The 26,709-nt window shown below is 41.5% G+C and overlaps 3 protein-coding genes across 8 annotated transcripts in view; 2 read left to right on the top strand and 1 right to left on the bottom strand.

The window, feature by feature from the left end:
• Positions 1-64: 64 nt before the first annotated feature.
• On the top strand, positions 65-12,169 carry ZNF839 (zinc finger protein 839). Of its 4 annotated transcripts, none has more exons than XM_072339392.1 (8): positions 65-831; positions 1,664-2,584; positions 3,906-4,157; positions 4,995-5,087; positions 5,436-5,507; positions 7,095-7,235; positions 8,210-8,348; positions 10,103-12,169. In XM_072339392.1, exons 1-8 carry the CDS (start codon positions 343-345, stop codon positions 11,083-11,085), a joined length of 3,090 nt encoding a protein of 1,029 aa, XP_072195493.1. In that variant the 5' UTR covers positions 65-342; the 3' UTR covers positions 11,086-12,169. The 4 variants fall into 4 exon arrangements, with proteins under 4 accessions (XP_072195493.1, XP_072195492.1, XP_072195491.1 ...); XM_072339391.1 differs by having other exon boundaries at positions 1,667-2,584; positions 5,436-5,588; positions 10,103-12,168; XM_072339390.1 differs by having other exon boundaries at positions 5,436-5,588; positions 10,103-12,168.
• A 1,908-nt stretch (positions 12,170-14,077) lies between these two features.
• On the bottom strand, positions 14,078-18,153 carry CINP (cyclin dependent kinase 2 interacting protein). 2 transcript variants are annotated; one of them, XM_072339389.1, is made up of 5 exons: positions 18,035-18,153; positions 17,661-17,829; positions 16,367-16,493; positions 15,231-15,360; positions 14,078-14,726 (listed from the first exon to the last, which is right to left on the bottom strand). In XM_072339389.1, exons 1-5 carry the CDS (start codon positions 18,039-18,041, stop codon positions 14,524-14,526), a joined length of 636 nt encoding a protein of 211 aa, XP_072195490.1. In that variant the 5' UTR covers positions 18,042-18,153; the 3' UTR covers positions 14,078-14,523. The 2 variants fall into 2 exon arrangements, with proteins under 2 accessions (XP_072195490.1, XP_072195488.1); XM_072339387.1 differs by lacking the exon at positions 18,035-18,153 and having other exon boundaries at positions 14,392-14,726; positions 17,661-18,013.
• Positions 18,078-26,709, top strand: part of TECPR2 (tectonin beta-propeller repeat containing 2) — a 36,794-nt gene continuing 28,162 nt past the window's right edge. Inside the window, exons 1-8 of one of the 2 annotated variants that reach the window (XM_072339385.1) lie at positions 18,078-18,221; positions 21,025-21,309; positions 21,442-21,570; positions 21,957-22,088; positions 22,626-22,783; positions 23,520-23,832; positions 24,592-24,724; positions 26,053-26,511. In XM_072339385.1, the coding sequence (XP_072195486.1) occupies positions 21,076-21,309; positions 21,442-21,570; positions 21,957-22,088; positions 22,626-22,783; positions 23,520-23,832; positions 24,592-24,724; positions 26,053-26,511 (1,558 nt within the window). In that variant the 5' untranslated portion in view covers positions 18,078-18,221; positions 21,025-21,075. Of the gene's footprint in view, positions 18,222-20,000; positions 20,115-21,024; positions 21,310-21,441; positions 21,571-21,956; positions 22,089-22,625; positions 22,784-23,519; positions 23,833-24,591; positions 24,725-26,052; positions 26,512-26,709 lie in introns of those variants that run through there. The other variant, XM_072339386.1, reaches the window with a different exon arrangement.

Raw genomic sequence — 26,709 nt, 5'->3', positions numbered from 1 at the left:
TGGCTGATTTTTGCCTTTTCTTCTCCTATTTTTTTTTTTATCCCACTCCGAAACTGCGACTACCATCCAACGGAGCGTGCGCGCTTCTCCCCCCCCCACCTCACGCTGTCGTGGTTTATCTTCGTACATCGTTGGCTGTCTGCCGCCCGCAGGTGTCCCTCGCGGGTCACGCTCTGGAAGAGCCTCGGAAGCTTTTTGCCCCCTCGAGGCCGCCGTCGGTACTGTGAGGTCCCGCCCCGGGGCGCCATTGTCCTGCGCGCCGCCGATGCCCTGACTGCGCCCCGCGCCTCCGACAGCCTCCCGGGGGGGCGATGCGGCTGCCGCCCGCTGCCGCCTGCCAAGATGGCGGCTCCTGAGGAGGGGGGCACCCAGGCGCCGCCGCGCCCTCCTCCCCCGGCTGAGGGCGAGCCCCCCGGAGCCGCCTGCGGGGCGGCCCTCGGCGCGGCGGCAAGCGGCAGCTTTCCGTCCCCGGTGGAGCCGCGGGCGGTGCCGGAGGAGCTGGCTCGGAGCTCGGCCGCTCTGGAAGGCGACACCGTCCTCTACGTGCAGGCGGAGGGCGCGGGGCCGAGCGCGGAGGAGCAGCCGCCTTCGCCGTCCCGCCACGCCGCCACGCCTCTGGGCCCCGCGGAGCTGCGGAGGGTGATCGAGAGGGTGAGCGGGGCCCGAGAGCTGCGGGAATCGACGCCGCCGCTCCGGGACGGCGGCCCCGAGCTCCCCCCGCCGCCGGCAGCCGTCGTGCAGAACGCGGCCCAGCAGCTGCGGAGCGTCGCCCAGCGCGTGGCCCTGCAGCGCGGCACGGCCCTGCCGCCCGCCCGCCTCCTCCCGCCGCAGGTAGGGCTCGGAGAACGGCCGCGCTCTGGGGCGGGAGGTTCGGGCTGCCAGAGGGAAGAATGCCTTAGGGAGCGTGGAAATGCGGCCGCACAGACTGCGCGGGGAGGTGGGGGAGTCACCGCCCTTGGAGGTGTCCGGGAACCATGGAGAGGTGGCACTGATGGACGTGGTCAGTGGGCGTGGAGGGGCTGGGCTGGGGTTGGACGGCGTGGTCTTAAGAGACTCTCCAACTTGAATCATTTTTGACCCTTGGGTAAGGCAGGTGGCTGCCTGCATCCCTGGGGGGCAGGAGTCAGGGAGGGATTGGGCAAAGCTAAGGCAGGAACTTGGAAGAAGGGAGAATAGGAAGGGATAAGAGGAAGCGTGGAGCATGTGGTACCATTCATCATCTCAAAGTTTTCTTGAACAGAGCACTTACTGCTGTGTGTTCTGGGTCTGGCATTCAGCCTGCATCATGTTAGAGGCTGCAGTTCTCCTGCACATGGTTCGATGAAGGCTATAAATGTGCCCTGGTGATGGCAGTACTGCTGTCCCAGAACTGGCCTGCTTGCAGGAAACAGTGCTGCAGTGTAACCTGGGAGAGGACTTTACATGCTTTAGTTGACAGCAGTTAGGTTGCTAAACGTGCAGGAAAGTCATAGCTTGAAGGAAGAGAATCTGTGCTTTGACATTAAGTCAGTGTTTTGATGCATTGAAATGGAAATGGAATGATGTGCACTCATTTCTTTATACCTTGCTTTAAAGGTATATACGTATCATATTGGTAAGCGCTATGTTCATCTAACAGATGCATTATTTGTGTAATCTCAGCTCTTCCTTTTTTCCACAAAAGCAGCTGGAAGCCATTTGTGTTCAAGTTCAGCCAGGACAGATGAAGGAAACAGAAAGGCCGGTGCCATCCTCGGCACCAGTCCAGTCCAAAACTGTAATGCTGAGTCAGTCGGTTGGTAGAAATTCGAGCGTGCCAGGACTCGGCATTATTAATCCCCAGATAATTAAGATACAGCCTGTTACAGGACCTGAGCGGCAGCAGCAGCTTTTCCTGCATAGTTCTTCTGAGTCTCCAATTCAGTTGCTTATGCAGAAACCTTTGCCATCTCATGGATCGGTGCCTGTGAACAAGATTCCCACAAGTAAGGTGCTAAACGGACAGAAAACTGCGCGTGCCACAGTATCACCTGCGAGGTCTTCAAATACTGCAGCCAGCTCAACAAACGCTCTGATGCCATGCCTTGAAAAGAAACAAAAAGACGACAAGCTAAAAAAGTCTTTGAAAGTGAAAACTCGTTCTGGACGGATTTCACGCCCTCCGAAGTACAAGGCTAAAGATTATAAATTCATTAAAATGGAGGATTTGGCTGACGGTCATCAGTCTGATTCTGATGACTACTCTGAGCTGAGCGTAGAAGATGATGAAGAAGGAAAGGTGAAGGGAAAGGATGCGTTGTTCAATTGTTCAAATTATAATCTGAAACCCAAAATGTTCAAGTGTCAGACTTGTGAAAAATCCTACATAGGAAAAGGAGGATTAGCAAGACACTATAAACTTAATCCCGGTCATGGACAGCTGGAGTCTGTACCTCAAAAAACACCCTTAAATAAACCTAATGGAAGTATGTTTGTGGACAATCTCTGTGGAATAGGAGAGGAAATTACGAGTCCGGTGCATCTGAATTCAATTGCTGCCACTTTAAACAATGAAAATGCACTACCTACCACTTTGGAAGAAACTGCCGGCTCACTGGTTGAACAGGTAAGGTGTGTTACAGCTGTTGGTTTTGTACAAGACAGAAGGGCAGTTTTATAGCTGCATGCTGTACTCATTTATATGAGTCCCTACTGACAACAGCGTATCTTTAAGACTGAAGATAGAAATTTAAATGCACGTGAATTCACTTGTACATCTTGTTAGTTAAGCACAGGAGTCCTGTCCTGCTCAGCAATACCCACTAGTGTGCAGATTTAGATACACTGCCCATTAAAGTGCTCATAAGAGACCACAGCTCAGGTTTTTTTCAGCTGCACCAGGACTGGTGTTCCTGCAGGGGCACATGAAACATTCCCGAATGTTTGTTTGTTACTGCATTTCTAACGTATGGTCTTCAGGTCTGCATAAATAGCCTTTTCTCCAGTCAGAGAAGAATGCTAACGTTGTTAGTGCCTTTTGCATGACAAACAGCAAGGCATCAAGTGCTTTATCAATTTCTGTTGCTGAAATGAGGATGTTCTGTGGTGAAGCTTATTTGGAATCAGAGCGAACTGCGGCTCTTCCTAGAGCAGATTTTGAAAGTGAGGCTTAGCTTACCTGTGCAAACTGAGTGCTTTCATCTTGACTCTCTGAGCTGGAAGCTACTTCAGCTGCATTTTTTTCTGTGATGTTTTAAGCTGGCCAACTCAAAGTTTCTCTTCCAGGTGATGTTACCTCCTCTCTCCTGATACTTAGGTATCAGGGTGTAGCAAGAGCTGATGCAGTTGTTGTGTAGGGAAAGAAAATCTTTTAGATAGAGCAGCATCCCACTTTTTACTTTTATTGGTAAAACAGAAGTTGTCAGAAACGAGAAAATTTGCAGGTCAAAGTGCCAATGCAGCAAATAGAACCCTCATCCCCTACGCTATTCTGACGTATGTGGGAAAAGAGAGAAGCACAGAATACTGATCTCAGCTGCCTGTATTATTACGTATTTGTTTCCCTGTGCAACATTCATTTTATGCACGATGATGGGAATTCACTTCAGACGATCTCAGTACAATTACTGACTGCTAGATTGCTGTAGTACCTGAAACCTTTAGTTGGACACCAGCAATTATCCAAGTTTGTACTGTAACTCACTGCTTTAAACAATGTTCTTGGTCAAGCAAAGGTTTTTTAGAAAGAATATCAGGTTTAGCAAAGCTGGTACATGGATAGATAGAGGAAAACAAACAAGACCTTTAAAGTTAGGCTTGTATTCAGCCTTGTGTTTGTTTAATATCCTGTTTATTTTTTTGCCCAGACTGTCATTATAAAATTATGCTGTACTTAAAGCACTGTTTAAAATGATGAAAAAAATACTCTTATTTTTCTTTTAATTAAGACTAGTAAGTCTGCAGAAAGCAGAAACCTGTTGGCAGAACAACAGAACGAAAGCAGTTCAGGACACCGGGGGCCCATAACAGCAAAAGGACCTGGAAGACCCAGACGAACAAAGAGCCGCGGTCGACCAAGGATGAGAGGAAGATCCAGGTGTTCTGGAAGGCTTAGCAGACCTGGTCAGTCCCCTTCAAAGTCCCTTAGTAGTGTGTCAACAGAACGCAGTGTATTCAGAAGAAAAGCTAGGTTAAAAGAGGTATGGTTTTCCTCTGCAATTATTTCATAAGTGTCTTTTTTTTCCTCAGTTGTTTTGGTTTTAGTTTTTGAATCACTGCAAAGATTCGTATTCAGAAGGATGGATAGGTGTTCCTGTTTATTGATGAAAGCCTAAGGCATTTTCTAAGAAGAAAATATTAATGATGGCTTTTAGGGGGACTAAAAGGGAAAATGGGAACACTGTGGGAAGAGCCTTTTGACATGTAGATGTCTTGCTTTTCTTCTGAAGAATTTCTTTTGAAGAAGTTGCTGGCTACTGTTGTGCATCACCTTTAGTATAATAAAAAGAAAGAAACTCAACTGAAGTTCGGCAATGTTTCTAAACATCACCAGCCCTCCCTACCTCATGAGCTCCTGGGAGAAGACAGAACAAGGATTAAAATCCACACAGCTCACAGGATTTTTTGTTTGTTTCCTCTATGTTGCTGTAGACTTTATTTCCTTTATGGTTACTAAGTCTATTCATGTTGTTCTTTTTCTGAGTTCCCAACATTTTTGGGACTGAGTGTTGTCTGTAAACATGGGTAGTAATTGTTTTGAGGTATTTCTCTTTGAAGTTTGCTTCTGTTCTCTAAGCTCTCAATCATACAGTACGTATATCCTTCCCTCCAGCCTTTTTCCAAGAGGCAAACTTACTGCTAGCTTGCGTTTTTTATAGGACTGAGAGCCTGCTGTGTGTTGTCTATTTGAAACAGAGAAAGAAGTCACTGTAGTGTAAGGTACCTACAGCAAAGCAGCACTATTACGTTCTGAATGAGGGCTGCATTAACCTCTGTAGGCTACTTTGCTCTAATAAACTCATTATGGCTTTTGACAGCTAATACAACAATGTGATAATGAAGACTTGATGGAGCTGGCTCTCCCACGTCTTACAGAGCTTGTTACAGTGTATGAATTCCTGTTGATGAAGGTGAGATCATTATTTCATCTTTTTTAATGTAAAGACATGTATTATTTTAGGGAGACTTTCATTAATATATGCAAAAAGATTCCATGAGTAATGTATCTAGTTCTTCTGAATTAGAATTGTGCAGAATATAGATATAGGTTCTAGATATCACTTCAGTTCTACACAGGCAAAATGTTGATAGGTCTTATTAGAGTCTAACTCTGCTGCTTGGTTCAGTGGCGTTTCTGAAAATTCCTTAGTCTTAATTTGACTGAAAGTATTTTTAAACACTGAACAAAACAAAACATTTTTCTTTCATGTTATTTGAAATATGCAGGAGAAACAACACATTTCTTCTCTCAATTCCAGGTTGAAAAAGGTTGTCCAGCCAAAGCTTGCTTCCCTGATGTGTATAGAGAATTTGAAGAGTTGCATAATATGGTAAAGAAAATGGCTTATGATTACCTCAGTAATTCTGATTTTCTGAGCTGCCAGCAGCATATTGAAATAAAAGATGCTAAGGTAACAAAATGCTCGGCTTGGAACTGGGATTTTTTGGTCTCTTTTTAGATTTTTTTAATATTTTCTCTGATACTTTTTTTTTTTTTTTTTTTTTTTTAAATCTTGGTAAAGATACCTGAACAAAACATGTTTTCTGATGAGCAGAAGTTGTATTGTTTATAAAGTACAAAAACCAAGCAAAGAGGAAAAGTAATCCATAATAAAACTACAGTTCTAGTATGTGGCAATACAGATATAACTAGAACAAAAAAGAAAACATCAGTTCTAGCAGTGCTGATTTCTCATACCTGTGTGCATTTAGAGCACCATGAAGCTGCACGTTACTGCAGGGTGTGTTCAACATTAGAAGTATACTGTGATATTTAGTTAGGAGGAAAAGGACTGTATTTAAAACAAGCAACCTTGATTTAAAGACCGTGGTTTCATTGCAAAATGAGGACAAACTGAATGCTTCTGTGCAGTTCGGTCATACAGCAAATATAAAATGTAGAGAATAAACTTCAGAAATTACAAACCATTATTTCAGTAACTGCAGACTCACTGTATATGCAGTTGTGTCTAGAAAGATTTTTTTGTGTTAATGCGGATCTGTTAATCCTTTATTTAGTCTGTATTCCTCCTGATTGGAATAAAACAGATCTTTGTACGTAACATTTTTGTTTTCCCTTCTCTGTTTGCAGTAGCAAAAACACTATTTTCCTTATTGCCACCAACAAAATTTATAATGATGTGCTCATTAGGGCTTGTCTGAACTGAACTTGCAACCACAGTGAGAGGGAAACACACTGGAAAACTCAGAGTAGAAGAGGAAGAGAGAGGATGCTGGTTCTTACAATAATCCCAGGTTAAGTTATGAAGGCCTCTGTGGGCTGTTAGTAGCAGTTGATGTTTTTTCTTGTTTTTCATGACATTCACTATATGTACAGAAGAACTTCCTAGAGTTACTGCCTGCTCATGTGGCTGTTTTGTAGCTGATTACCACTGATGTTTCTGTTCAGAGAAATGAAGCTGCACTGAGTAAAAAGGCTGTCAGTCCCAAAATGGAACCTGATTCCTGCTTTTCTTCAATTTCAAAGTGCCTTCTTAATATAGAATACGCTCTTGAAGAGATAAGAGCCCAGAGAGGTTGTACAGTAGAATACCTACTGTTGGATGAAAACAGAATTTGGAAACTACCTTTAAGTTTCTAACAGATCCTTTTAAATAGGAAGACTTAAATGTTTGTTTTTTATGTAATGAAGAGTCTCTACAGTGCTCTTTGTTAAGCTCCAATCTTAGTAACTATTCCTGGATTCTATATGTAACCAGTGTACTTGTAATTCTGTTGAGTTTACCTGTTAATATTCACTTTCAAATATTCTATTAATCTGCACGTTAGTAGAAAACATAGGAGGCTAAATACTTCATTGAGTTCTCTGGTGGAAGTTCTGTACTTCTAGTTATAGTAAGAAATTTATTGAGATTGGAGAGACTTTCACTTATTTTGTCCTGTGACTGCTTTGACAGGTTGCTGAATCGCTTGGAATTACAGAAATAACGGCTGGCCAACAAAAGATGCAAGGTGTAGACTCTTGTTCACAGCACGTAATTAAAATGGTTAGTGAGCAAGCGCCTGTGGAGACACTGGGACAAAAACGGTTAGCTGAGGTATGGAATGCTTTTGTGAAAACTAAAAATGGAACCAGAACAAATTAAAGCTTGTTGAAATAGAGAAGTATTTAGAAATCATTCTAATATTATCTGACTTGTATTAAAGTGAGGCTTTCGTGGTATTCAGGGTTTGTAAATATTCTTGTGTGGTGTCACAGCAGTGCATGTGAACTGGCAGGTTAAAGATGTACTTTGGGTTATTGCTCTGTAATACTTGAGACAGAATCTCAAGGGTTTACGTGTAATATGATACAGAAAAGAGTCCTGTTGAAGTGGCAGTAAATGGGCCTCATGGTAAGAAGGATCCTCAGATTCTATAACTTTTCTTACCATAAAGAGCTTACCTATAGTGGACGTGGGCATTGGGGAAGGGTTTGCACTAATAATTAGTTGGTAGAGGTGTATGAAAATAGTTGCTTTCTTTCTAACAAGTCAGTTTGCCAGATTTGGTTTCTTGAAACCCGGAGCAGGGTGTGCTTCATTCATTTTCTTGAAAGTCATCTCTATGGTCCTTTCCCTCAACTGTTCTAATTAATCTAGAGTTGTTTCTGGTGGCGGACAAATCAGATTAGTACTTCTCCATTTTCTGCCTGTGGTTAGATTTGAGCTGATGTGTTCTTCATTAAGCCAACAATGCTGGACAAGTTGCTCACAGCCGTTTACTGAAGTTGGAGAGAGTTTATGGCAGGTATATATATATACATACATAGCTAATCACAAAGCCTGGAGAGAAGCTTTGATGTTTAATGCTAGGGTGGTTTCTTTCTACCAAATATCAAAATCTATCAGTGGTAGTTTGGCAAAGTGTGAGAACCGTGTTTAAATCCTTCCTGCTCAGAAAGTTCTCGCTTCAATGCCGAATCTTGTTTTCAAGGATAGTACTGCTGTGAAGTGCCTAGCTAGATTGTTTTCTTTTCCAGTATTGTTAGCTGTTATGGTGGCAGCCAGTTAATTATCTCTTGTATTGACAGAGCTCAGGGGAGGAACTGTTGCCATCAGCCAAAAGGACCAAGTTAGAAGACGTAATGGAGAATGTGAATAATGCTTATTCCAGTCAAGATGAAGTGAAAGAAAAGAGTGGAAATTTATGTACACTCTTTGAAAAAGATGGTAACCTCTTCATGTTTTCCAATTCTGTTGTGTTCACGGAGGAGCTGAACAAATCTTTGTTCTTCAAGCTACGGTGGTTTTTGTCCTAAGGTTTCATTTCTCAGCTTGCTTCCCAGGTTCTTCAAAAGCAGTTTTTTTCACTGGAAAGTCCTTACTGACAAGAGGGGAAGTTAAGAATGATGCACACCACAGCAGTAGCTCAGTTCTAACAGTACAATAATCTGCTCTTGGATACTAATGCAGTAATGGGAAAATAGTACTTTCTTCTACCATGTGCTTCCTGTCTGCGCTGTCCCTCACACAGCCTTTATGTGAGCAGTGGGAGAGCAGTGGGAGAGGAAGCAGTGTGTATGTCCTTCCTGCTGTCACAGTGGACTGCAGGGGTGAAACCATCTGAGCTTTGCAGATCCTGGGGGAGGGGAAGAACTGGAGGTTATCCTTTATCCCAGGGGAGGTGCAGGAGCTAATGACTGGCACTAAGACAATATTCTGTGTGATGGTCTTTGGGTTTATGTCCTTATTTTTCTCCCTTCTTTCTTTATTCCTCTGGCTCCTCAGGTTGGCAGGCTAGCAGTGGGTTAGAGAAAAAAGATTGTTAGAGACTGTTACCACCTGTAATCTCCCCAAACTCTGCTGGTCTTTAATCTGAAAGTGTTTCACTATTCAGTGGCATTGTGATTACTGTCCTGAAGGATTCCAGCCCTTACCCATCTCTAGTAAAATGTGTATGGCTTGCTTTGTCTGCTCTTTGCTTTGTACTTATGTTTTGATGTTGCTATTGAGCTAATTTTCTTTTGCTCTTTGCCTGTCTTTGTTAGTGGTTGCTTTGTTTTTGTATTGTTACTTCCTTGTTCCACTTCACACCCTCGGTTTAATTTTCTTTCTCTGAAAGGCTCTCTGCATGACAGTGCTTATCTCTTCTTATTGTACAGCTTTGAGGTTGTGGGTTAGGTTGTTGCTTTTTGTTTTAAGAGAATTCTGTTTCACTTGCATAGGCTGGTAGGCTTCGGTTAGTTTACAGTACAAAAAGTTAAATGGTCTTTTTAGAGTTGTTAGGTTTGTTTTCTTGGGCAACGGCATCTTCCATAACAAAAATTACCTTTGTTCCTTTTCATCTTCAGTTATAAAAACTGATAGCTCAAGCTCCTGCATTTTAGCAGTTACTGTTCAAGTCATACAAGTGGCAAAACGAACTAAATTCCTGTTGTTTTACCCTTTCTGTCTCAGGCTGAACGTGGTCCTGGATCTGCTAACACAGCTCATTAGCCACACAGTAATTTGACTTCTCTGAATCTTCAATAAGCTCGACTTGTCAGAATTTTTATCAAGTTTCAAAGGTTCTGTCAGTTTATTAATGTTAATGAGGATGAGCAACTGACAACCCTGTGCCACATTCTTTATGGCTTGATGTTACTGGCTGTATGCCAGGTGGGGAAAAAAGATAAATCTTGACTTTCAGCCCAGGTTGTTTTCAAGATTAACAGGAAAAAAAAATGCTACTTCTAATGTAAGGTCCTTTTGTATTGAAATACACGATAATGTTTCACTATCCAGAAAGCACCTTGAGTATTGTTATGCTGACCCCCTCACTCCAAAGTGCTCTGAAGCTCTATAGAGCATGCTTCAGGCTTGCTAATTAGAGAGGAAAGCAGACTAGCCTAGCATTTCCTCCAGAATTATCACTGGAAAAAATAATGTTTTGGACATTCAGTATTCGACTACCCAACAAAACACTATTTCTTTCAACTTTTCAGGTCTTAATCCATTAAACAGAGAAATCCTGCTTTCAGAAGACAGACGTGTCACTTGCTGCACAGCTGGAAGCATATTACCTGCAGAGGAGGAATGTAATTTACTTGTTGATTCAGAAGTTAGAATCGACGCTGAAAATTCAGGTACCTTCTCTCAGACTGTGGAACTGAGGATAGAGTATTCCCAACCTGTGGACGGGCAGGGACCAGCTATTTCAGCTGACACATCTTTGCTACACACTGAAATTGTATTGCCTGTAGAAGCAGGTAGTTCACCAGAATTAGCTGAAGCACACTTGGTGAGTCAAAACACAGCAGGTGGACTTTCAGCTCCTGAACCCTGCAACTCTGTGTCAGAACATGCAGTGGGCATTCAGAGCACTAACTTGGCAATGAGTGAAGAAAATGGTCTCAATCAAAAATGCCAGACACCACAAGAAGAGAACCAGAATTTTGCTGTGAAAGGACAATCTGAACAATGTCATGATGCTGGTGTGGCTGAGATGCAGGAAATGGAAAAAGCTTTTTCAACACATGTGCCAATAAACCATCCACGCGGTGCTCAGGCTGAGTTGCACCAGAATCCTGTCCAGGAAGCCTCCCTGTCTGCTGGTGTGAACCATGACTGCGCTTATAATAATGTGAATGAATTTTCTTGTGGGACAGAGGAACAACACGAGCTGGAAAATGCAGTTACTGACCAAACTGTAGCTTTTGAGATTACTGATGAGAGCCATGACTTTTTTACTCAGGGACACGAACAGATTTTTATTCAGACTTCTGATGGGCTTATTTTGTCTCATCCTGATGCTGCTGTTTTGTCTCAGGCAGAAGGTATTGTTATTGTAACTGATTCTGACGGTACTACAATGCACATTCGCACACCTGATGGGATACCTTTGGAAACTGTGGAAGCACTACTGGCAATGGAAGCAGATGGCCAAAGCGAAGATGTTCTGCTCTCACAAAGTGAATTGGAGCCATAAATTAGAATACTACATAGTCTTTCTTCTGGGAAAGACTGGCTATATAAAATGTATATTTTTCTAATGTGAATAGTAAGATAACTGGAAATTTAACTTATTTGTAAACTGTTTCTATGCCCTGTACTTTTTATAACTTATGTTTATACGAATCTAAAACAACTGCAACCAAAAATTCTAAAATTAACATTGTTCTCCTTGCTTTATATGCTGGGGGAGGCGGGGGGGGTGTTAGGAAGTGGAAATCTGTCGATCCTAAAACTGTTTCACTATTCCCTTTTGTTGGCAATTTCTTTTCTCTCTAGCCATCTAAAAATGCAGTAAGTTGTACTGCTTTCTGGCAGTGATGTGCTGTGTACTGGCAAGCTGTGTATGGGTAAAATAAAAGCTATCTGAAAGTATGCATTTTCTGTGCTGCTGAGATTACAAGAAAACTGCTGTTTTGCACTTTCTTAAAGCTAGTTTGAATACATTAGCATCTAAACTTGGCGTGCACAGCTCTGCCTGGGAAAATGGGGGTTTCAAATACAATCCATGCTTGTGCACTCCAGGAACAATGTGACAGCCTAACTGATCTTTATTTAAATAGCACTAGGCTAAGCATCCACCGAGTTAGAGACAAAAATAGCCTCAAACAAGAACTGATTTGTACTGAACTACTGGCAATGTATTCAAGTATTCTTGCTAATGTTGTCCTGATGGTCAGCTGTGCATTCAATGCTTGCAGTTACTTGGGCAGAAATAAGAAGGTACGAAACTACTGAACTTCTATAATAGGATAATGAATTCTTTTTAACTTGGAAGGCCTGGTGGTCTCTTTTAATTCTTAGATTTGTGTTTTCTCTTTCCTAGACTTACATCTTTCTTTTTTTCCTCCATCTCATAAATTCTAAGCTTTGGCCTTCCTAGTTATTTTACACTGCTCTGTACTGTTTAGTCATAATAAAAGTTCAGCCTTGACTGTAATTCCTGTTTCTCTGTGCAGAGATTAAAAGTTCTCATGTTATTTATTACCTACTGCTATCCCGCGTGGTAGTGAAGTGCTATTTAATGCTTGGATGATGTTTTTGTGGATGCTTTCTCACAGCATGTTGTCCAAGGCACTGAGTTTTCTTTCAAAAAGCTAATCAGGTAAAAAGGATCAGCCCTAAATGACCATTATCTTTAATTTGTTTGTGAACTCTTGCAGATGTTAATGAAAACTGATAAAATATATGTGATGCCTCATTGAAACTACTGAGATAATTGGACAAATCAGCTAAAAGCACCTGTAATGTGCAGAGTTGTTCTTAAATCAAATATTCATAGCTATTAGGGGAAAAACATACTAACACTGAATCCAAATGAGAGGGTGAGGCAGTTCAGAGAATGAACCATCTGCCTTATAATATTCCATTTATTTATTTATTTATTGCTCGGTTGCCTGAATAGGTCAAATTATGATTAGGCAGAACACTGCACTTCTTGCAGGGTTGTGCAAGATGTCATTATGTGTTAATAGATCTTGTCTGGTTCTTAAGTTTATGGAGGTTATTTGTTTTGTTTTGTGTTTGTGATGCATTTTTGGTTTTTGATGTATTGTTTTCTTTTTCAGGAGGTAGTAACAGTCATTACCTCACAAAGGAGGTAATGAAGATACCGTGCAAAGCATAGTCCTGTCCACATTTCCAAGGCTTTGATTGCAGTAAGCAATTCCTTTTTACTACTCTTTCATACTGTCTAATAACTACATTTGAGGGCTCAGATGTAATGGTGAGCTTTACTTCAAAGAATCTCTGCAATGATGACTTTGCAGCCATCTTCTGTCCTATAGCAACTAGTGAGCAAAGGGATACATAAACATTAGGTTTCCTTTCTGAAGAGCTCAAGTCTTTTCAGAAATAAAAACAAACTACAATTTCCACTTGTTTTCATTCCCTATTGATCTGTTTGTGGTAGGAAATACAGTCTACCTATGCGCATCTTAGAAGAGCAGTTCTGTAAATGAACCCACCTTGTTTCTTTGCAAAATATTTTCCAAGTATGAAGGTGTTTCCGTAGTGACGAGAGTCTGGCCCTACTCAGATAAATGAAGGTGGCTGTTCAGCTATGTGGAATACTTGCGGAGTAAAATAATAAAAACTAACAAAGCTCTTCCTAATTGATTGCGTTCTGCTTGAGGTACAGCAGAATTTACATGCTAGAAAGTTGGGCTAAGAATAGGACTCTATTAAGCTGTCGGAAACAACCTCCTCTGTTGAACACAGAAGAACGCTCTTCTGATTCATGTATGTCCATTTGGTTGCTGCAGGCAGCTTTTACATATCCCTTACCAAGCCTATGGGGTTTCAGCATGGAACTAGCTAAGCAAATGACCCTATTTTTCCTATCACGAATCTGTGCCAGAATCACTTTCTGTTAATGAGATTTTTCTCATGTCAAACCACAGCCGCTGTAGCCATTTCATAGCAGCGTGCATTTCACATTATTTTTAGTTCAAATAGTTGTTTCAGGGAGAAATCAAGGACAAACATCTTTCAGGGCACAGCGGTGATTCAATAGCAGCTATTTAATGGTGTGAAATTGAAGATCTAAAGCAACTTTTCATATAAGAAGCAGGTCATAAAGGCAGTCGATCAGAGGGAGGAATTTGGATTATTAATCTTAAGAAAGAAGGCCTAAATTCACAAAATATTAGGAATTGAGTTAGGAAAAAAAAATGATGGAGCAGCTGCAGAGTTTCTGAGCTGTAATACACTTTGCTGAAAAGGGCTAATTTGCAAGAACAGCCAACAGTTATTAATGGCTTGATAAGTGTTGCAGCTTCTCTGTGCCATCCAGGTCTGATGCAGTGGTATGCAAAGGGATTTTTATGTCTTTAGGGATGAAAGCAAGTAAGGGTATTGAATTCCTTTCAGCATTTAGCTTTTGCATTAGCTGTTTTTCCCAAACTTACTCTCTTTATCCAAGAAAGACGGAAAGCAGCACAAAAAAGAACAAGAATTTGAGCTATGATGCTTGTTAGTATAAGAACACTGGTTGTATTTGAACAAACAAAACCAACCACATCAAGCAGCAGTGAACTTGTATGGTCAGAGCAACAATTTTAGAACATCAAGACTTGGAAAGTAGTTAATTGTTTGCTCCAGGTGTCTAGTGCATTGAATCTTCCCTGAGACCTCTACAGAAGTGCTCATCCCTCATTATGGAGAACTTGTACAACCATGAAGCCTCTATCCAGGCTCCTACCCATAGCCTCCATCATACACTTAAAAAGGATTAAAGCAACCAAAACCAGATTGTCTGGTGAAGAAAAGAGTATCGGCTGCGACAAAGTAATAAATACAAAATATATTTTTAATAAGCTTTACAAAAACTTAATTTACTTGGTGAGCCTCGTCAATTCACCATCTCAGTTTGATGTAAGCATCATCAGAAGCAAGTCAAGCAACACTTGAAATTCTAGCACTGTCTGTGCCCTGTTTCCAGAAGCATGGCTTCAAGCAGTAGTTTGCTGCTGTTGTCAAGGTAAGGCTGGTATAACCACGATGATAAATAGACCATCATCAGATCCTGGTCAGTAGAATGAGCAATTTCTTGTACGATTGTTTCCTTGAGTTGTAGTTCCTTCTTGTACATTTCAGAGAGCTTCAGAGAAACCTCATCTGAAATGGATTGATAGTAACAAAAGACAGAAACTGAACATTCTTTACTTATCTTGACTGGCACTGTGATAAGAACTACTTTTCTTTGTGTGCTTGAGAATTAACTGAGGAATATCTCATTCTTGGCATTCAAGGATTTCATTTCAGTGTCAAGTAACAGGTCAGCCTGTAGCCAACAGCTTAACATTACCAAACTGCAAAATTGTCTCTACAAAAGATGTGGCTGTTGCAGCTTGGGCATTGAAAACTGCTGACCAGCTCAGTTCCAAGCTACAATTGTTGCATGTCAGACAATGCTTGTCAATTCATAGGAGCAGTCATCAGCAGTAATCCTAAACAAAGTAACACAGCCGTATGTTATTGATCAGTCAGTTATAAAGAAGACTGATTCACACGCTTTCTAAGGGAGGATAAACAGATAGAAAAGGATGCATTTTCCAGTCCTAAGTTGGATGACTTCAACGACAAAGTGCATTTACCTAAAGCCATCAGTAATTTACTTACAGAAGTACACTGTGGGCCATGTGTGAAACAGGGGTGCTGTGCAACCCCCAGCTCCATGGTGGTACTTTTCCAAGTCACAGACTCCTTTGGTAGTCGAAGAGAGCTTTTCCATTTTCAGCTGTATTTTTGTCTGAAAACAGCACGTAAAGCTAATGAGTGCCTCAGGAATGTTAAGCCATGATAGTCTGATAGTCTTCAGCGTTCTTTAAACACTTTCTGAAGACTTTAGTTAACCTTAGCATTTCTAATTCACTTTCTTTTAACTCCAGATAGGACTCGAAGATGGAACTTATATAGAGAATTAATAAGTTACCCTCAGATTTCAGGTGCTGCAGATAATTACTGATTCTGATTTTGCATAAAAAGGAAAGCAACCAAATTCCTCTTGCTTTTTCCCACAGAACGCAATCTGAGAAAAATGTAAGTGCTCCTGCTTATTGTAAATACTGGTCTGGTAGCCCGTCTGTATAAAAAGCCTATCTATTATCTTTTTAATGATCCTCCAGAATGGTTAAAGGCTATAAAAGTCTTTTTTCTTTTTTTACTACAAATTTTACATCTGAGCAAAAACTTCCTGTCAAACTGAAATGTGACATTAATTCCTGACAACGTATCCAGAAAGAAGGCAGGCACAATAATAATCTTTCTCTACTCCTTATAGAAAGAATGAGCTCTGCACAGAAAGTAGAAGTAGGCAGATTGGAAGTGTAATTGCATAAGGGCTGAGCAAAGGTAGCTGCAATGGCTATATCATGGCAGATAAAGCACTACTCTGTACTTTAAGTTGGTGTTTGCTTTGTTCTAAACAGGGGAGATATTTGGGATAAGAAAACAAACATCATCGAGTGCGTTTTTAGAATGGATTATTATATGACTTGTTTTCAGAGGATCACATTATAAGTAACATTAGAAGTGGAGAGTAGAATTATGAGCAGAAGGTAGATATATAAACAACTTTCAAACCTATCAAGAAAGCAAACAAATGGAGCATGATGGATTTATATAATTAAGGTCTGAAGACAATGAAGTATGAATAAACATCCCCGATTTTATGTTTACAACAGATCCTTAACATCATGTTCTTATGCTGTACTTGAAAACTCTTGATATTGCTTCTAGGCAAAAAGGAATGTTACCATTTTTTTTAAGGTCTCCAGTAATTCTGTGCAGCAATTGTCCAGTTCTTCGTTGTACTTTGGAGATGGCTTCTCAGATTCTGTGATGCTGTTATCACAGGTTATCTCCAGTTTGTTATCTTGAAATCTAAAACAGAAACATAAGGCAGGCATTCAGGTTTACTCAAGCTGTGCAGGCTTGAAGTCGACATGATCTGATCCCACAGAATCTCTCAGAGGCTGTTCATGAGAATTTCTACGTAAAACCAGAAAGGAACGCAGCTAACCGTATCAGCAATGAAGGCTGGTAACCTTCAGAAGAACGTGGGGTGTCTCTATGTTACAGTCTGTGCTCATAAAAAACCCAAAACACTCACAAATGTTAAGATAAAACCTTTTCCCACTTAACCTTGTTCCTAACAAGGTAAAGAGGGAATGTATGCCAGGCTTCAGCTGGCCCAGCCAACACTCTGATGCCTCCCCACAGTCACTTTCACTGTCAGTTTGATCTAAGATTTAACTATGAACCAGAGCAGCTACTGAGCAGGCATGTGTTCTGTCTTGCTGACTCTCCCACTTCTCTTGCCTTCCTTTCCTGTAAACACTGACAAAGAGGGAGGTGCTAGAAAGAGAAAGCAACATCTGACACCTTCACAGCAAAATATTCCCAGCCTATCTGATAGAACTCTGTCAAACAAACTCTGTTCACCTGACAGACTCTTCAGAAGCTGCTTCTCAAAACCCTTCCCGTTGTAAGGTTTTTCTTCACAGCATGATGACAAAAACTTACCAAAATTATTTTATTGTCTTGGGTTTGTTTTTTGCTTTTTTTTCCCCCAAAATCATCACTGTTATAGCTCCATATAAAACACAGATCTCTTGATTTCAGTAAAATTTGGTAACACTGGCATCAGTGTGGATATACAAAAGAGTAAAGAAACTCTCTTGCATCTCTGCCACAAATCTCTGTGTGGGCACAGATTTGTAGGACTTGATTCTAATTTTGTATGTTCCACAAGTATTTTAAATAGCCATTATTCTTGGCTGTGTGTAATAAACACGTTTTGTTTCTTGTGAATACCATTACCTCGAGAGATTATTTTAGCCTTTATGAGATATTTACATCTTATTTGCGTGTAAATGTTTTACAGAACCAAAAAGCGCAGCTGCCGAGTTTGATCTGAGTTTGATCGTCCTCTCAGGCTTGTTCTATCCCCAGTCTCCAACAAATCTTTATTGTGAAGAGAACAGAGTAATTCCTCAGAAAGGCAATCCTCATGCTGTCTTTACTTGTATATGTTATTGGCATACTTACTGCTCACTGATCTTCATGTTGACTATTTTGTTTGCAGTAGTAAATCCATTATCATTCAGTCTCTCCCATTTCATCATCAAGTTGTGCCAGTCTGCTGCATTATCTTTAATTTTTCTTGCACTGACAGACAAGACGGGTCTTCTTGGAGTACCATCAGCAGGACTTTTTGCTATGTGCGACAAAAACGGGAAGTTCATTGCAAACATACGGAAACAAATCAGCGTGGCGGAGATAAGGGAAAGGTTTTTAATACAGGCCCCCACCACTGGCCACAAAGCGCCTCCCCCCTCCTCCCCGGCCCACCCCCAGCTGCCCCCGGGCTCCGCCATCCCGCTCCGGGGCGGGCTGCAGGACCGACCCGCTCCCTCACTCACCCGCCATAGCGGCGCCCGCGGAAGTGCGCTCACGTCCGGCCCCGCCCAGGCCCGGCCCCGCCGAGCGGCTCAGGCAGCGGGGCAGCCGCCGGTGCCTGGGGGCCTGACTGCTGTTGCGTTCTCTCTCTCCCGTCCGTCTCTTCTCCCGCTCCGCCGGCAGCCATGACCGCCCTCGGCTCTTGACGAGGTAAGCGCTGCCGCGTCTCCGTGCAGCCTCCGTCCTCGGCGAGTCTGCCGCCGCGATGAAGCGGCCGACAGCGCCGGTGCGGCCGGGAAAGCTTCTCCGCCTCCTTCTGCTGCTTGTGGAGAGGAACGCGGACGAGCGCCGGATGGAAGCTCGTTTCCAGGGGAGGAGGCTGCGGTGGGCGCGGGCGGCGGCCCGGGGCGGGCGTTGGGCGCGGGGCGGCTGAGGGGGTCCGGGCCGCGGCGGGCGCTTTGCCGGGCTGAGGGGAGCTCGGGGCTCAGCGCGGCGGGGGGCTCGGAGGAGAAAGTTCGCACCGAGAGCGCCCCGTGCCCCTCTGTGTGTGGGCTGCAGCCTGGACCGGCCTTGTCACAGTCCCTGTCAGAATTCTTTCTCGTTTGTTTGTTTTTACCCTCTACTTTCTGAAAAGACGCCAAAAATGCGGCGTTTCGTGGGTAGCTCGGAGCCGCGCGTGCGTTCATTTGGTGATAACTACCTGAAAACGTGAGAAATAAAAAGCGTTTGTAGGGGGCAGGATGTGGCCGAGGTCAGAATTTGTCCCTCTCCAAAGGGCCTGAACGTAAGGATTTATTTCCGTCGAAGAGCTGAACAGCAGAGCCGTGCAGAGAGGATGCCTGGTTAAGAAAAGCAGCGACAGCTTTGGCCTCTTGTGCTGAGTCTGTGACATACGCTGGAGCTGCAGCCGCAGCCAACGGAGCGTCTGTCTGAGCACAGGATTATCCCCCACATTGGCCGTCCCTGTGAGGCAACGCTGAGCCCTCTGCAAGGAGCTCTGCAGCAACAGCTCTGCTTTCCGAAGTGCTTCACTTAACACGAGACCTAAGTGCTGTCTGAGAGTTGCAAAGGGGGGACTCTGATCTGGTTTTCCACGGGCAGCATCAGGTGTTGCCTGCAATCCTTAGTGCTTGTTCCAAGTGGCTGCTGACACGGTGCTGCTGAGCCAACACCTGTCTGCAGGGACAGCCCTCTGCTCGTCTTTGGTTAACAAAGAAAATAGGGTCCTAATAATAAACAGAAGACTATATGTGATGTGTGAGTGTAATTAGAGATTGAAGACCGTGGAGGAAAATGATTGCGTTTACACAGAGTGGTTCCAGGTGCCAGAGTGCCTTAGTGTGGCGGAGGACTGATGTCAGCTGAAGAGATGACAAAGAGGAATTAAAGGAATAAACGTGGAGCTCGTGAAGCAGTAACTGGGGAGTTTATGGCAGAAGTTTATGTCAGAGGAAGTTTTGTGTGGGGGGACTCTGCACCGAGTCCGGGTTTCAGTTAAGAAAAACAGTCAAGCAGAAGGCATTAAAATTGTATAACCGGCAATGCAGTGTGGATAGGGGAGCAAGCAGGAGACTTCAGCTGTAGATTTTGTTGATGTTCAGTTGACTGTATGGGTAGAAGGTAGAAAATGCTGGGAGAAAGGAGTTCTAAAATGCAGATTGGAAGGAGATGTGTGAAAATATCATGAAAGAGTGTTGATGTGCTCAGGTTGTTTGTAACTCAGTCAATGCCATGAAGAACTCTTGCCTGAGCAGTAGTTTGGGCACACTCATCTGCTAATCCATGTGATATGTTATGAAATAGGTGTCGTGACTCTTGTAAACAGTGTCAGAGTGGGATTATTTTCTATCAGGCAGTGCAGTTTATCACAGTTATTAATTACCACATCTGATAATTGTTGTTAGCTTTTTCAATGGCTGTTGGTTTGTTTGTTTTTTGTGACTGAGAACATAGGAGTCCAGGCGCAGCTCTTTATTCCTGTTGCCTTGTAATGCGGGCTTGAATGGGCAATGCATCAGAAGTAATCCCTTGGATTTGGTGGAGTTGCGTGTTGACAGCAAGTGTTGCAGGGCACGAAGCCAGCATGGCGAATCCTCCTGCACAGTAAGTGACAGAGCTTGAAAATTGAGACATCAGAGCTTTTCAGAGTAAAGGAGGCATTAAACGAGTGCAGCAGTGTTATGTCTAATTTAGTCGAGATACCCTGTAAGCAATGTGTGAAGCTGTGAAACAAATACCATTTTCATCCTTACAGAAATACTAACTAGACAAAATAGGGCATATTTCTCAGAACAGTTTTCAGCACTTGTGTGTTTTGCCATACCTCTGTTTCTTTTTTTCCTTAAGGAAGTTGCAACTGCTGAAGCTGATGAAAATCTTCAACATTGCTTAAGTAACCATAGAAAGCTTTCTTCTCTCCAGATATCCACAATTCTCCTCTTGGAAAGCTGCATTTGTTTTTGAGGAACATTCTGTTAATTGGGTTTGCTTGCAGCAAATGATGTCTGTTCTTGAGGCCAGGGGTAATGAGGGAGGGTGGGGAGCTGAGCATAAACACTAGATTGGCACTTTGATTATACCGTGCCTACCTAAACACCCCGTGCTCTCAGCGCTGGCAAGGTTCAGGGGAGAATCTTCAGATGGATGAAGAAATAGCCCATGTGGATTGTTCCGTGTCAGGCACAGCCCATACAGATCTTTCTCTAGCCAACTGAGTTCAAGTGACTGTATCTTCTCAACTTTGATAAGCTTGTCGCTGCAAGAAAAAAGCTTATCCCAGAATTAGTGGTTACCACACATCCTTAGATTAATGAACTGAAAAAACAGGCTTATTCTGATGAATGCGATTATTCTAAGAGCAGCTTACGTCCCCCAGAAGAGTTTAGCTTTTGGGTTTTTTATACCAAACAAAACCTGACAATTTCTGCATTTCTACTGTTAGGCAGTGACTTTCTGTTAACTGCTTATCATCTCTGAGGAAATTAACGGGTTATCTCTTGGTTTTGTCTTTCAGATTTCCTCATGCCATGAAGTAGATGTATTTATTTCAGCCTTAAAATTATAGATGCCAGTGCTTGCTATGGCATCTGTGGCTTCACCGGTTCTATTTAAGGAGTTTTGTCCCTTGTATTATCTACTCAATGCCATTCCAACAAAGATCCAAAAAGGCTTTCGCTCCATTGTAGTGTACCTCACAGCACTTGATACCAATGGCGACTACATTGCGGTGGGAAGCAGCATTGGAATGCTTTATCTCTACTGCAGACATTTAAACCAGATGAAAAAATATAATTTTGAGGTAAATATGAACTTTTACTGTGTCCCCTCTAATGAAGTTTTTATCCGTGCTAAGGTGCTCAGAATGGAATGGCTATTCATAACTGGTTCTCTGAGTAACTCTGCAAGTTTTACGTATGGTTTCTTCCAACAGGGGAAGTGTGAATCTATAACTTTTGTGAAGCTGCTGAGCTGTTTTGATGATCTAGTTGCTGTTGGCACAGCCTCGGGTCGAGTTGCAGTCTTTCAGCTTGTGTCTTCATTGCCTGGAAGAAACAAGCAGGTAAATCTTTGTGTTTGGCTACACTGTGAGATTTAGTATGGTGCATCCTAGTAGAGTACTATGGGGATTCTTTGTGATGGTGAAAAACAGAGAATTTTGCCTGATGAAGTGTCTGTGAATGTTTTATTTTTCACATGTTAAGCTTACAAAAGCGGTGATCTTAAAACATTTATTTCATTACAAGAGGAATTTAATCAAAAATTGTTCTGCTGAGCTCATCTGTAATAGCTGACTGAGATATTTAGTGGTGAGTTGTTTGTTCTAACAGAAATTAGAATGACCTGCATTTTTGGACTGAACCTCTGATTTAGCAGTCCAAGTCATTGAGTAGGTGTTGTGTCTGTGTTTGCCCTTCATTCTTGTCTTTCTTTGGTATTGTTTCACAGCTTCGGCGATTCGATGTTGCTGGTATCCACAAAAGTAGCATTACAGCTTTAGCTTGGAGTCCCAATGGGATGAAATTATTTTCTGGAGATGACAGAGGGAAGATTGTCTACTCTGCCCTTGATCTAGACCACGTAAAAGACTCTTCATCTAATTTACAACTTTCTGGGGGAGGGGAAAAAAGCTTCTGTGTTGAAATCAATAGCAGTTAGTTAATTGCTCAATATCATGCTGTTAGTTGGATTGTTGTATGTGCACTCACAGGTAGATGTGCAAGCACCCATGAAGTTGAGCACTGGGAATCATTTGCAACAGCTTTAAGAAACATAAAATGGGAAGGATCATATTTTTAGTATTTCTTTCTGAAATAACCACACACCTCTTCAGCTTTCAGCAAATACTTTTTCCTTGCTTACTTGGAAAGAGTACACTCAAATAATGCAGCTTGCTGTTTCACTGCGTTGTTGGAGTAGCAGTCACACGCTATCTAACAGCTCTTGTCTGCGTTAAGTAGGTTCAGGTTCAGTAAGTGAACATGATTGAACAGCAGTCCAAAAGTTGTTTTTAACTTGTTTTAACATTTTTGGGCATATTCATTTCTTTAAAGTGTTTGTTACTGTCGTGTGTTTTTAGAAAGTTTGACTGTTTCTTATTTCATGTATCTTTAAAAGGGTGTTTGCAACTCCAGCCTTGTGTTAGAAGAGCCGTCTTCGATTGTCCAGTTGGATTACAACCAGAAAGTGCTGCTTGTCTCTACTTTACAACGAACTATACTTTTTTACACGGAAGAGAAATCTGTCAAGCAAGTTGGAACACAGCCCAGAAAAAAGTAACCCTCATAAAATCTTGATGCAGGCACATTAGATAATTCTAGCTTTTCAGGATGGATTATAGAAAGGGTGACCTAAGCAGTGAAATTAATAGAACAGAACATCCTCTTACAAAAAACACAGTTAGAGTAGCCATGTATGCTCAAACATGAAATGACAATTCTGCTTACTTAGAAAGTTGGTTGCAAATGTATTACAGTCTTTTTGTTTGTGATGCAAAAATTATTTAAGGTATTTTCTTGTTTAAACTGAAGGCACTGTTAAACTTTGCAGTCCCTCACTCTTCACTGTTGCTTGGGCTGAGTGACCATTGTGAACAGTGGTCTGTCTCATGGGTGATGTATTTACTTAATGCAGTCAGTGACTTAATCTTCTGTTTTTTTTAACACCCCAAAGTGAATTAAAAGGGAATGTGTATAGGAATCACTTAAGGCTAGGAACTTCTTGTATGGCTGGACAGTGTGGTGTTAGGGCTGTGAGTCATGTTAGGAGAGGTCATTTAACTTGACTGACAGACATTATGTCTGACACCTGAAGCTGAGGGAAAATTCACGTTATTTGGAAGTACAGCTCTCGTCTTATATGTATTTCAGGCATTTGATGGAATATTTCAATTGAAGAACAACATTTTTAATGTTGATAACATGCAGTTGTAAATTTATGATCTTAGTTTTAATGTTTATTTCTGTGTTGTATTATATAGCTTTTAAAACGCATTCTTGGTTTGCATTTTAGCAGTGGCAAATTCGGAGCATGTTTTATACCTGGCCTCTGTAAGCAGACTGATCTGACACTGTTTGCTGCCAGACCTGGGCTTCGCCTCTGGAAATCTGATGTTCATGGAACTGTTCAGGCCACGTTCATCTTGAAAGATTTATTTGCCAGAGGAATACAAACTTTTGAGTTGTATCCTCGTTTGGAACCACCCGACAGAGGAAGTTATGGCTCCCCAGAGAAACACCTTGGGCTTGTTTCATGCTTTTTCCGAGAAGGATGGGTGCTGACCTGGAATGAGTACAGCATCTATTTATTAGACACCGTGAACCAGGTAGATGAATTTTATGGGTGCATATTCTCTGTCTTGCGTTTGTTCATGCTGTATTGTGAGACTCTACAGGTTGTCCTTACACTTGAATGATTTAGACTCTTATCAAAACCTAAAAAAGGTTTTTTCCTTCTTCAAGTCGTCGTTGCGAGGATATACTCAAAGTATTTATATATTAAATGTAACAAAAATATATTTAAAGCTTTCAGTCCAGATACTACCTTTGTAATCAATTTAAATACTTAGAAAAGCCTGTATACATAGAAAATGTAGTAATTCATGCAAACAGAAACTTCACGCCTAGAAAAATATGCCTGGAACTATTTATTTCCTTTCTAAAACTGCTGGTGTCAGCCAAATAACTTGCATTAGATTTTATTTCCTATAGAAAAATCTGCTGGCTATTTTATCTTTTAAAAGTGCATATGAAAATAAATGCAAGCTAGTGTTTTTTTATATAAATTATATCAAAAGTTAGTGGTTTGGGGTTTTTGCCACCAAATTTTGCATCATTGAAGTAATTGATTGCTCCTAGTTGAGACAGAAGTGATTAGACTCATGGCATTACAATGGAAATCAGTACAAGAATTGCTCTATACCAGGGTTGCAATGTGCAACTGTTTCTTTTTTCTCTTTTCTTTTTGTTATCATCCCCTGTCTGTGCTGGTTAAATTTCAGTGAACCATTTGTTAAGAGCCTAATCTTGTCCAAATGGTGGATTAATCTGTTACCAATTATTTCTGTATTTGGTGACTCTTATAGGCTTTGATTGGTGGATTGGAAGGATATGGTGATATTGTGTCTGTGTCTTGCACCAGCAATGAGATTTTTCTCTTAAAAGGAGATAGAGACATCATAAGAATTTCAAGCAGACCCGAAGGACTGTCATCACTAGGTTTGTGCAACTTGGCAAACTTGAGTATGTGCCTTGTGGAAGATGATATCTGTCACCGCTTTGTGGTTGGTTTTATGTTGTTATGTGTTTGCCTACTGGGGAAAAAATAAACCCAACATACTCATTTCTCTGGAATTGCTCATCTTTTTTCTTTTTAATTTTTCTAAAAGACTGTATTTAGATCTCTGGTTTCTCTGCTTGTCTGTGTCTCTGCTGTCTGCAGGAGCATTAAGAAATTAATTATATTTTTTTGAGAGTTGAACAACATTATCCTTACCAAACATCTTTACTCTAAACAGTGTTGTGTGAGCAATCTGCTTTCACAACCATGATTACCTACCTGCTGGCCAATCTCAGTTGTTTGGGTTGGTGTTAATTGAGTGGGTTGATTTTGTTCCACCTGTCGTCACTTGTGTTTCACAGGAAATCTCAGCCTTCCCAGCAGTGAATAAGAAAGAGCTGGCAAAGCACCCAAAGAATATTCACGAAATCTCAAAAAATAATTTGAAGGCCTTCTCTTCTTATTTGGTGACATCTGAGTTCAGCATCTGTGTTCCTAGAACTCTGTGAAAGGGATTCATAGTACTTTCTTAATGATGATGCTGGCTGATTTCTCCTCATAAAAAGAACCGTAAACACCATTATCCAGCACATTAAACTCACAGAAGGATTACTTATGTATTTAAAAATCTCTTGCCTTAGCTTTCTATTAGCAAAATGCTAGCAGATATGCTGTCAAGTTCTATTGGATGTTGAGATGATAGAGGACTTAATTTGATCCTTGTGATTAGTCATAGCTGTGGTCATTTAAGCAGTTCAATACTCTCAAACTTCTAGGGACTGTCTACTATTTTATTCTTCTAAGCATAGTTGGGAGCAGTCATCTTGAAATGTATTTTCTTCTAATTACCACAGTGTTTTATCTGATCAGTTTTCCTTGGTCTTGGTGGATATTTTTTGTTTGGTTGTTGGTGTTTAAATTTATTTTGCCCAAGATACTGAATGTTTGAAGAAGTTCATAATGGATGATGGTACTTAATAGATGATGGTACGCAACACAGTTGGGTCTTCCACACTGAAGACCTATAACCATTCTCTTTATGTGAACATAAAAGCAGAATTTTTAATAGAGCTTTGGTGCAGACTTCAGAGGATTGATTTACTAAATAACAATGTAGATTTACTTGCATGAAATTTACACTGTATATGTAGTTGTGCATTGTTGTGCATCCAAATACTTTTGGATAAAGTTTCTTTTCTCTGAGCACTCTCCAACCTATTTGACACCCCAGTGTTTATACCTGTATTTTTCTTTTGGTCACTTTCAGATGGGAATTCAAAACTGTTAAATCCTTCAACAGATACAAGTCCTCACTTGCTGACCCCGGTATCAGTAGTTGCATCTGCATCATCCAGCCTCTCAGTGGAAACAGATAAAAAAATAGTTACTTCTCCTTCAGTTGTTGGTGAAAAAGGAGACTCTTTAGTGAAAGATGATCTGGAAACTCCAACACTATTGGAAAAAAGCTTTGATAGAGTGGGAGACTTGAGCAGTGAAACAAGAAAAAGGGGCTGCTCTGTAGCAAGTGAATCAAGAAGCAGGAGCAGTTCAGTAAACTCTGTGGACAGTGGCTCTAGTTTTATGATATATGCAGACCAATTTTCAGAAGCTCAGAGAGAATGTCAGCTTTCTTCACAACGGTTCAGCACTATCAGCTCTGAAGACTTTGACCAGGAACTCATTGTAAAGCCAATTAAAGTGAAAAAGAAAAAGAAGAAGAAACAAGGTAAGCCTAGCAGAACTTTGCCTGCCATTGGTCATTATTGGAATGTGTCACATCTGGTACATCTTGTGAGAGCATTCTTGATGTGCTTTGTTTGTCTTGCATTGTCACATAAAATCTAAGATCTGACATATTTGGAGTGGTTGTAGTGGGCCTTTTTTAAGATGAATGCCTGCTTTGAAATCAGTACATTGATGATAC

Source organism: Excalfactoria chinensis, chromosome 5 (assembly GCF_039878825.1).
Source record: "Excalfactoria chinensis isolate bCotChi1 chromosome 5, bCotChi1.hap2, whole genome shotgun sequence".
NCBI classification, from domain to species: Eukaryota; Metazoa; Chordata; class Aves; order Galliformes; family Phasianidae; genus Excalfactoria; species Excalfactoria chinensis.
Note: the sequence above shows the minus strand (reverse complement) of the source record. Positions and strands in the feature narration are given on the sequence as shown.

What these genes read in the sequence shown, in the direction of transcription:
- CINP (XM_072339387.1), bottom strand. Translation starts at nt 17,989, where the DNA reads ATGGCGGAGCCCGGGGGCAGCTGGGGGTGGGCCGGGGAGGAGGGGGGA. An exon ending in AACATGAAGATCAGTGAGCA is followed by an intron (nt 16,494 to 17,660) that starts GTAAGTATGCCA and finishes TTTCTGTTTTAG; the next exon opens with ATTTCAAGATAACAAACTGG. An exon ending in TGGAGACCTTAAAAAAAATG is followed by an intron (nt 15,361 to 16,366) that starts GTAACATTCCTT and finishes TGCTGTTTTCAG; the next exon opens with ACAAAAATACAGCTGAAAAT.
- ZNF839 (XM_072339390.1), top strand. Translation starts at nt 343, where the DNA reads ATGGCGGCTCCTGAGGAGGGGGGCACCCAGGCGCCGCCGCGCCCTCCT. An exon ending in CCGGCTCACTGGTTGAACAG is followed by an intron (nt 2,585 to 3,905) that starts GTAAGGTGTGTT and finishes CTTTTAATTAAG; the next exon opens with ACTAGTAAGTCTGCAGAAAG. An exon ending in TTGAAATAAAAGATGCTAAG is followed by an intron (nt 5,589 to 7,094) that starts GTAACAAAATGC and finishes CTGCTTTGACAG; the next exon opens with GTTGCTGAATCGCTTGGAAT.